The 10,434-nt window shown below is 44.9% G+C and overlaps 1 protein-coding gene across 1 annotated transcript; it reads left to right on the plus strand.

The window, feature by feature from the left end:
* The first annotated feature begins 970 nt into the window (after positions 1-970).
* On the plus strand, positions 971-4,481 carry KLF14 (Kruppel like factor 14). Its single transcript, XM_036328671.1, has one exon. It carries the CDS (start codon positions 1,130-1,132, stop codon positions 2,114-2,116), a length of 987 nt encoding a protein of 328 aa, XP_036184564.1. The 5' UTR covers positions 971-1,129; the 3' UTR covers positions 2,117-4,481.
* Positions 4,482-10,434: the final 5,953 nt, after the last annotated feature.

The raw sequence follows: 10,434 nt of genomic DNA on the forward strand, positions 1-10,434 counted from the left end.
AAGGAAAATAAATGAAAGCAGTGAATAAATATAAGAATATCTATAACCTGTGTCTGATTATATTAAAAAGAAAAGCCTCCACAATCACAAAACACCATATGAGCAATTCTATACCATTAGCTGCATTTTCTTATTTTTAATTTTTGCCAAAAGAAAAATAAAAGATGTTGTCTAATTAGAAACGTGTCTTTCTATGACTAAAATTGTGGGAGTCCATTTTAATGTGTTTATCTCGCTACTAGTCTGTAATTTATATTTCAGCGTGGAAATCTGTTCCTATGCCTGTGACAGGTTAATGCAGTTTAAACATGCATTTTTCTTTCGTTGGCTGAATAGTTAAATCGTTACTCAAAGGATTCTAAGTTTCAATTTCAACCATGAGAGGATTCTTTGCTTTTTCAAGGTTAAAAATGTTTCTGATTCAAAACGCTATTAATTAATGGCTACGCAGTGGATCTATTTGGGGATTTGGTACCGACCCGGGATTAACAGCGGGACTGTTAAATGAGAAAACTTTTTTGATGCAGACTTCGGGAGATTTTAAATCTGGTCTGACAGCGGTGGACGGAACTGAAATGCAATTCCAGCCCGCTTCGCTAACGATCGTCATTATGCATCGAAAGACAGGTCAGGTATTAGCATTTTTTCCCTTAAAAAAATAGAAGAAAAAAAAAAAAACTTTCGCGGACTCCGCCGGACACCCAGCTGGCGGAGGACCAGCGGGCGCGGGGGGGCGAAGCCGGCAGGCTGCCCAGAAGTTACGATCGGAGAGTTTTCTCTTTATGAAAATTACCTGGCTCGCCAGCAGAGGCAAGAACGCGAAGACAAGATAATTTCCTAGGCTGTTAAAAAGGACTCGGGCCGGCGGGCCGCGCGCTCCGAGGGGGTGTCCTGTGGACCGGGGCGGGTCCCGCCGCCCCCGCGGGCTCCGGTGCGTCAGGGGCGCGTCAAGCGGGGCGGGCTCCGCGCGGGCGGCAGCAGCGGCGGCGGCGGGCGGCGGGCGGCGGGCGGCGCGCACCGGGCCTCCTGCTTCTCGCTCCGAGGCTGCGGGACGGACGCTCCGGAGAACTCGCTCGCTCGCAGCCGGCTGCGCTCAGACCGCGCTCGCCGGCGGCCCGGCGGTGCCAGCATGTCAGCAGCCGTGGCGTGTCTGGACTACTTCGCTGCCGAATGCTTGGTGTCCATGTCCGCGGGCGCCGTGGTCCACCGCCGCCCGCAGGACCCCGAGGGCGCGGGAGAAGCCGCCGGCTCGGAGGTGGGTGCGGCGGCGCCGCCGGAGTCCTCTCTGCCGGGTGCGGGACCACCGGGACCCGCGTCGGTCCCCCTGCTTCCCCAGGTCCCCGCCCCCAGCCCCGGCGCGTGCGGCGCCGCGCCCCACCTGCTGGCTGCCAGCGTCTTGGCTGACTTGAGCGGCGGCGCCGGGGAGGGCTTCGGGGAGAGCTCGGGGGAAGCTCCGCGCGCCTCGTCGGGCTCCTCCGGCCCCACCCCGTGCTCGGGGCCCCCCCTGTGCCTCGAGCCGGCCCTGGCCTCCGACCCGGCCGAAGTTTCCTGGCCCGAGCACTTCTCCGGCGCGCTCGAGGTCCCCGAAGCACCTGACGGCTCCGGAGCGCCTGCCGTCCTGGATGCGGGCTCCGGCGCGACCCCTGGCGTGGGACCGGCCCCTGCCACGGGTCCAGGTCCCCGTCGGAGGCCAGTCACACCTGCTGCCAAGCGCCACCGCTGCCCGTTCCCGGGCTGCAACAAAGCCTATTACAAGTCGTCACATCTGAAGTCCCACCAGCGCACCCACACGGGGGAGCGCCCCTTCTCCTGCGACTGGCTCGACTGCGACAAGAAGTTCACGCGCTCCGACGAGCTTGCCCGCCACTACCGGACACACACGGGCGAGAAGCGCTTCTCCTGCCCGCTCTGCCCCAAGCAGTTCTCCCGGAGCGACCACTTGACCAAGCATGCCCGCCGCCACCCAGCCTATCATCCCGACATGATCGAGTATCGGGGGCGCCGTCGCACACCCCGCGTCCACGCGCAACCTGCCAGCCTGGTGGACAGCTCCGGCTCCGTCCCCGACCAGGCGTCCAGCCTTACCGCCAGCCTGTCTGACAGTCATTGCTGCTAGTCGTCCCCCGCCAGGACGACCCCCCAGCCATACTATCCCTGCCTTCTTTCTGCCCAACCTTCTTCCCCACCGTGTCGTGCTACCAAGGCACAGACTGGTTCCTCCGCTCTGAGGGTGGGTCCAGACTGGCATGCTGGACCCTGGGGAGGGACTGGGGGCCTGAAAAGAGCAGGAATTCCTGCACCACGTAGATCATCCTGAAAGGGGGAGGGTTGCCTCCAGGCAACACCTGGGAACTGATGAGAAGGGATGAACCCCCCAGTACTCTCCAGAGTCCTGAAGATTCCCCCTTCCCTGGAAGCAGAGATGTGAAACTGGAATTCTCAGGTGCCTGAGGAGCTCCCGGTCTGGAAGGACTCTGGTGTCTTACCCACCCACCAGGGCGGACCTTGAAGCGTGTATCAGGGGTGGCAGTCTTGGCAGTGTCCAGGACTGGGATGGTGAGAGGCCTTTGGAAACAGAAATGATTTCTATTTCTGTAAACAGCAATGTTTACTAATTTATTTTTAGTATCTTTTACACAGGGATCCCAGGTTGATGGGAGGTTGGAGTCCTCCACTCCCCAGTTGCCCCAGCGACCTCTGCTAGGAGAGGCCCTGCTAGAGTCCATGTGGATGTGTGGCTGGGGGATGCTTCTTGGTGTCTGGGGAATGGCGTGCGCCCGCTTTGCAGGTCCTGTTGCTTGGTTTAGAACCCTGCACTTTCGTGGTAGCCTTTCTTCCCATTTGGATTCCTCAGTGGGGAGGGTAACTTCTTGGCTCACGCTCATGTGAGATTGGTTTAAAATTTGGGGAAGCGACCAGAAAAGCACCAGAAATCAAGGGGTGGTCCAGGCTAGTGCCCCCTTCTCCCAGAGGGTAAACCCAAATGACTTTGGGTGAGATAGATCCACAACAGCATTCAGGGAAATAGGGCATGTGGTTCTGGCTGCCCACTCCAAGTAATCTCAGGTGTTGTGGTAGATTCCGTTCATTTCTTAATGGCTAACTAGGGGGTTCTTTCTTTTGGGATCTGTACATTTTTGTTTCAGCAACAGGTGAGTTGGTAGTTTGAGGAGGGGAAGGTGAGAGTGGCTTCTTCCAAAGAGCTGGCTGCCCTGGATTTGGGGAAGGAAAAGCCAGGTGAAAGCTATTATCAAATAAAAGGACCCTTTCCCCCCGCCCCCCGACCCTTGGAATCCCTCCAAGTTACACCCTCAGGACCCCTCTTTCCTAGTGCAGACGTGAGCATCAACAGTATTTATTTTTTCTATGTGTATCTCTGCTGCTATGATGAAATTGTCTGCCACTTTGCTTCTGTGTGTGTGTGAATGTGTATACGTGTGACCCTTTCGTTAGAGATGGGGCTGGAAGGCATTTCCTGCTCTGGTAAGGTTCTCCTCGGCCCCCTCCTGAAAGTCTTGTAATAGTCTGTCAGTCACGCTTGTGGAGGATGCCATAATCTCAAAGAGCTATAACAGGCATCTAGTTAACAAACTGCTTTCCGCTGTTTTGCAGATGAAGACACTGAAACCTAGATAAGCTCAAAGTCACGTGCTAAATTGCTGGCAAAAGCCATGGCTAGACGTTAGGTACCTGCTTTCTAAGTGATTCCCTCATGCTTGGTTATCCTACCTGCTTTCTCTCTGGGCCCTTAGTCAAAGGACCCCTCTCTCCTTTCCTGCCACCAGATCCCTGCCCTCCCTATTCTCTATCACTTCTGTGTTCCTTCAAATGTTTGGTCCCTGCTGAATCCTTTGCTTGTTGTGTTTAACCTGAAAGCCCTTTTCTTAGCAGGTTGAGTTCGTTCCCTCCTTCCACATCATGTGGACTTAAAGTGGGAATGACTCTGGCATCTTGGGAGATATTTTGTCTGTTGACTTGGCAGGTTAATTTTCAATGCCAATTCTATTCTCTTTCTGGTTCTGGGTGTTCCTGCTCCCTCGAGAGAGTGAGTGATATGAACCTGACATGGGGACTCTACTAAGTGCTCCTGTACTAAGTGAGGGAAAAGTCCTTCAGAAGGACCCGAAGGCCGTGGCCTGTGACTCTGAAGATGTTTATTGTTTCCTGATGTGGACTAAGCAGGGAAGGTGGCTCTCTCCTTGGGTTACGAATGGGAAAAGGAGGCTCCCAACTGCGGAGGTGGGTTTTGGTGGCGGGAAGAGTCCTCGCTTTGCTCTGTGTGTCTCCTCAGCTGGAACTGGATAGGAAGGGCACGCCAGGCCCCCTTGAGGACCATGATGTTCCCTTTCAGTAGAAGATCTGCCGTTGGGTAGGTGGACCGATGAAGCTAACAGGAGAGACTCCCGCTGACTGTTCTGGAATCTGGCTCAAAAAGTTTGGCTTTTCCGACTACCCTTTGATAAATAACTTTTCATTCTCAAGCTCCCAAGTAGTGTCCTTTTTTGGGGGTTTCTATCTTGGGGGCTTTTGTCTGGGGATGGCTTCTCACAATCTAAACGCGGCATGTCTGTCTTTGGTCATATCATCCTGAACGCACCCAATCTCGTCTAAATGTGGCATGTCTTTCAGAGACTCCTCCTAGGACTTGCAGTGGTGGAGAAGAAAATACCCAGAACACTACAGTAGCCACATAATGGAGGCAAGATTCATAGGCTGGTCTTTCTTAGTTTGGGGTATTGCTGTAACCCTTTTCACTCCAGTGGCCAAACAGTTCTTGAGGAGCAGTTATTAGTGAAATGACCTGGAATGGGTTTCCTAGTTTTAGTGGTGTTTCTATTGCTTCTTTTTGTTAATCAGATGGAGTTTAGCGAGTGAATGCATCTGGGGATTGGTTGGGGTCAGCCTGAACCTCTGGGCCCTTATCCTACCCCTGCCATCCTGTGTTCTAATGTAGGGATGACCTAGTAGCAGAATGTATTAATAACCCTCTTCCTGATATCTGGGTTGGGAACTGGGAATGAATTCCAGGTCATACCGAGGGTGTGAAAGAATTGGATCCCCTACCGTTGTTGGGAGGGGGTGAAAGGTACAGGCCTTCTCCCACCCATGGAGATAAGAATCTGTCATTTGCCCCCATTTCCCCTTTTTTCTCCAAGTAGGGAACCATATTGGAATATCACTCATGGCCTCTGTCTCTACCTCTTATTCACTTCTCCACAAGGAATATTGTGTTCTCTGGTGGAGACATAGGAAAGAGGGTCATTGTACACACACACACACACACACACACACACACACACACACACACTTGGCTCTCTCCTCTCTTTTGAACCCTTTTGCCTGTAATGTGTATGCATTCCACTCAGATCCAGCTTTTATATGCACCTGCTGAGGCCCAGGCCTACCTTCCAGAGGCAGGTGTGAAGAGCACTTCTCTCTGTCTCCACTTTTGGAGCATCCACACCCCTTTGCAGCTCTCCAGGTAAGTGTTTCCTTCGTTTATTCTCCTTGGGGTGGGTAATCCCAATACCAGGAATGGGGAAATGTGGGAGAGGCATTGGTGGGATGGTATTAGAAAGCCCAATTTTGTTTATAGATACAGATTCATCCACAAAATACTGATACGTTAATACTTGTTTGTCTGATTCCTCTATTTATTATTCAGTTGGTTGAGAACCTAGAGGGGGATGGAATATGATTAACTTTCTCTCTCGTAAGCCCCAACACATGCAAATATGCATTGGCTATTCATTCCTGAGGAAATAGGCACTCTGGCTGGAATTAGGAGACCAAGATAAGATGGATGAGGATGGGATATACTAAATGTCCCAGCTTTAGTGATCTTAAGCCTTTTAGTTCTTTGGCCTTTCCAAGTTATAGCAGCTTACAGTAGCTAGTGTACACAGACAAGTCACTATTTTTAGAGGTACTGGACATAGGACTTTGCAAAAGTAGGCTACATAGGCTACTCTGGCTGATCTTGGTTCATATGATTTAGTTGAGACAGGTTTGCTACAGAAGGGAAAGGTGCTACTGAATGGAAAAATTTGTGCTGCCTTTATTCTCAGGCAGAATTATAGACAAGGACTTTTAAGGTGCAATGGCACAAGTTTCACGTGTACTTCGCAAGTTTGTGAGACTCTAGCCCTTCTACTGTGCTGGGGATGAGCAGGTGGCATTAGGTCAGTCATACCCAATTGGTTCCCTTTTGTCTTCATTTGAATTGCATCCTTTTATAAGGCCAATGAGAGACCCATGGGAGGGGCTAAGTTCCTTAATTCACATGGGTTATCAGAGTCACCTTCTGTTTACACTGAGTGGCCAGATTATTATGACCACCCCATCAGTATAATGAAGTTATGCAAATAATAATAATAAAATTAGTTATGCAAATAATAATAATAAAACCTTGAGAGTATTTACTTAGGAAGTTTTCAATATTCAGTATTTTTGGAAGTGTCAAGGAAGTACTGATGGGGTGGTCATAATAATCTGGCCACTCAGTGTATATGCCAAATTGGTGCCAGATGTGTTGACTATATAAGACTCCCAGTGGAATTTCAGGGACTCGGGCTCTGTGTTTAATTTCAGAGGAGTGGTGGATTTTAATCCAAACTAGAATATGAGGGATGCAAATATTTGTTATATTGGAGTTTGAGGTAGAGAGAAGCAACACTATTAAAATCCCCAAAGCTAAGAAGAGTATTTAAAAGGGTTGTGTCTGGATTCTTCTTTCCCTACAAATCAGGTCTATTCAGGAAATCAAGTAGCAGCCATATTTGTTCCAAATATACATTTAGATTTTGAAGTCAAAATGGAAGCAGTGGGAAGGTGAAAAATGAATAAAGGAAGACAGGCTGATTAAGCTGAAGAAAGAGAAGGATTTCTTTAGAAGAACGGTTGTGTTCTTAAATGACAGAATTGATAATACAAATGGGAAAATAAGAAAGACTAGGAGCCAACCAATCTTAAAGATGGGATTATAATAGAGAGTGGTGGTTTAGTCATTACAAAGTTAGAGGAGGTGATTGAAACCTGAAGAGATATAACAGGAGAATGGGAGCAAACTCTCATATAGAAAACAAATACCCACCTTCACCAGGGACCTCAGATCCAAGGAAATATAGACAGGTACCTACCTGAATCTGCATAGGACACAGCGGAAAATCATCCCTTTATTGTTGAGCTAGGTAAACTAGAAGGTTACAGAAAATGTAGATACACTTGCAACATTTTAGCTTAGTCTCAGTGATATAACCTTTGTAAATGGGAATATCAATATGGCTTGGAGAATGTACAGAGTTAGGTCTCTACGGGAAAGCACAGGTAGATGAGACATGTAAAATATATCAGAGTAATTAATCAAATTAATAGAAATTAGGAAGAAAGCATGGTCAACTCAACTGGTTCCAAAATATGTACAGATGCTCCTCTACTTATGATGGGGTTACATCCCAATAAACCCATTATAACTTGAAAATATTGTCAGTCGAAAATGCATTAATACACCCAAACTGCCAAACACCATAGCTTAGCCCAGCCTAACTTAAATTTTCTAGGAACAGTTAAATTAGCCTACAGTTGGGCAAAATCATCTAACACAAAGCCTCTTTTATAATAAAGTGTTGAATATCTGATATAATTTATGTATTTAGGGCTTGCCATCTTCATGCTGGGTCATTATCTTCCTCTCCTTTTTCTCACCAGAAGCAGGAGATACAGATGGTCATTTTATAGGCATGGATATAAAAACATAAAACAATACCCCCAAAATGCTGGCAACACAGTCTATGTAGAGTATTGGTTGTTTTACCCTCGTGATCAAGTGGCTGACAGGGAGCTGTGGCTCATTGCCACTGCCCAGCATCACGAGAAAGTATTGTCCTGCATATCGCTAGCCCTGAAAAAGATCAAAATTCAAAGTACAGTTGCTATCTAATGTGTGTCACTTTTGTACCAACATAAAATCATAAGTAGAACCACTGTAAGTTGGGGACCATCTGTATTTGTTAAAACTCAGCACCAATTTGTGATTTAATTTAAAAACATTTTAGCAAACTAGTAACAGTCTCAACACACTCCAGGCAGGAAGTTACATAAAAATACAACAAAAACAGAACCCAAAATCCATGCATTGGGTAATGTAAAAGCAAATCTCTACATAATCAAATTAAAGGGACAATGACAAAAAATTAGAACTGAATGAAAACCAAAAGCACTACGTAACAAAACTTTTGTGATGCAAGCAAATGGGACTGGGTAAGGAAGTGGGGTTTATAGCCTTAAAATTTTTATTTTTTTAAAAATGGAAGTGAATGAACTAAGTTTTCAACTCCAGAAGAAAAGGAAAATGAAAGAAAGCAGGAAGAAGTATTACCACAGACCATGCATTTTCTTAGGGAAGATCTTGCCAAGGGGGTAAAAATTGGTTCTTAATGATTTTTTTTTGATTTTTTATTTTTATTTTATTTTTTAAAAATATATTTTATTGATTTTTTACAGAGAGGAAGGGAGAGAGATAGAGAGTTAGAAACATCGATGAGAGAGAAACATCAATCAGCTGCCTCCTGCACATCTCCTACTAGGGATGTGCCCACAACCCAGGTACATGCCCTTGACCAGAATCGAACCTGGGACCTTTCAGTCTGCAGGCCGACGCTCTATCCACTGAGCCAAACCAGTTTCGGCTGATTTTTTTTTTTAAATGTTAGATATCACAACGGCCGTGGCCCTCCAGAAGGGCCTGTTTATACTACATAAATAGATAGACACTTATATGTGTGGTTTAAGATTTTGGAAGGGGTGGGGGGAGAGGGGTAGTGATTAGCTGGGGAAAAAAGTTGAAAAAGGCACCTAAAGGGAAGATAATAAAAAAAAGTTAAGAAACACTGCCATGGATAAAAGGAGAAATTAGAGAAAGAGAAAAAAAAAATAGAGTTAGTCAAAACTTTTAAAAAGCCTAATAAAAATAGATTGTTTTAGCAAATATGATTAAGAAGAACAAGAGAAGGCACACAAAAAGTTATCAGAAATAAAAAAGGACATAAACTCTTAACACTTGATCAGTTCTTTAAATTATAAAAGAATAATACAAACAACTTTATATCAGTAGAATTGAAAAAGATACGGATAATTTTATAGGAAAATATAAAATTTCAAAATGCTCTAAGAAGATGTAGAAAATCTGAATGGACACTGTAGTCAAAGATCTATCCCCCCAAAAGGCACTGGGTCTAGGCGGTTATATAGGCAAGTTCTCTAAACTTTCAAGAAAGAGGTAACATTCATCTTTTATAAGTTGTATCAAATCATATAAAAGATAGAAAATTAACCAATTTATATTATATAGTTAAGTTAACCTTAATACCAAAACAAAAGGAAAAAAATATAGCACTTTTATCTATAAAGATGGGTGTAAAAAATCCCAAGTAAAATACTAGAAATTTTAATTCCGCAGTGAATAAGAAGAATAATTAATCATGATCATGTGAAGTTTATCTCAGGAATGCAAGATTAACTCAATAATAGAGATCTGTCTACATAACTCATTGTATTAACCAACGAAAGAAGAAAATCAATTACTTTCTTATCTACCATCAATCAGAAATTGTAATAGACGGATTCCATATAGAGTAGCAATAAAAAGTAAAGAAGCTTTATAGATGAAACCATAAAACTTTTACTGAATGACCAAAAAAGAAAATATGACTGCGTGGAGGTAAATAATATGCCTATGGATGATAAAGCTCAATACTATAAAGATATCCATCCTTCTCTCAAATGTCTATATTTAATGAAATGAAAACTGAAAACCGCCACAATTTTCCAATGCAACCCCCCCAAAAAATATTTTTCATGAAACTTTAGAAAATATTACAGAAGGTCAAGGGCGGGATGGGGGTGAGCAGGAGGGAGGAAGGGAGGATGACTTTACCAGAAAGCAAAAATTACAAAGCTATTATCATTAAAACGGTGTGGCATAGTGCAGAGATAAACAAATAGGTATATGGAATTGAATAAAGACCTGAGAAATAGACCTATGAATACAGAAGAATTTGGCATATAAGAGAGATGGCACTTTATATCAGTGGGGGCGGGGGGGGGGGAAAGACAGACTAGAAAAGAAATACTATTGAGACAATTGGCTTTCATGAGAAAACAAAGCAACAAAACAAAGCAGCATTTCTATGTCAATTCTTTCAGAAAAAAATTAATTCCATCTAGTAAAGACTAAAACATTTTTAAGCTATAAAAAGTATTAGTAATAAAAAAAAATCTGGAAAATCTATCATCATTGGATAAGGAAGACATTCTTGTTTAGAATACAAACATTTTTAAAATAAAATTTTAAAGATGAAAAAAAACAGATTTGACTGCACCAAAATTATAAAATGTTTTACATCTGAAAACGTAAACAAAATTAAATATCAAGCT

The sequence above is a fragment of the Myotis myotis genome, unplaced genomic scaffold, assembly GCF_014108235.1.
Source record: "Myotis myotis isolate mMyoMyo1 unplaced genomic scaffold, mMyoMyo1.p scaffold_m19_p_11, whole genome shotgun sequence".
NCBI lineage: Eukaryota > Metazoa > Chordata > Mammalia > Chiroptera > Vespertilionidae > Myotis > Myotis myotis.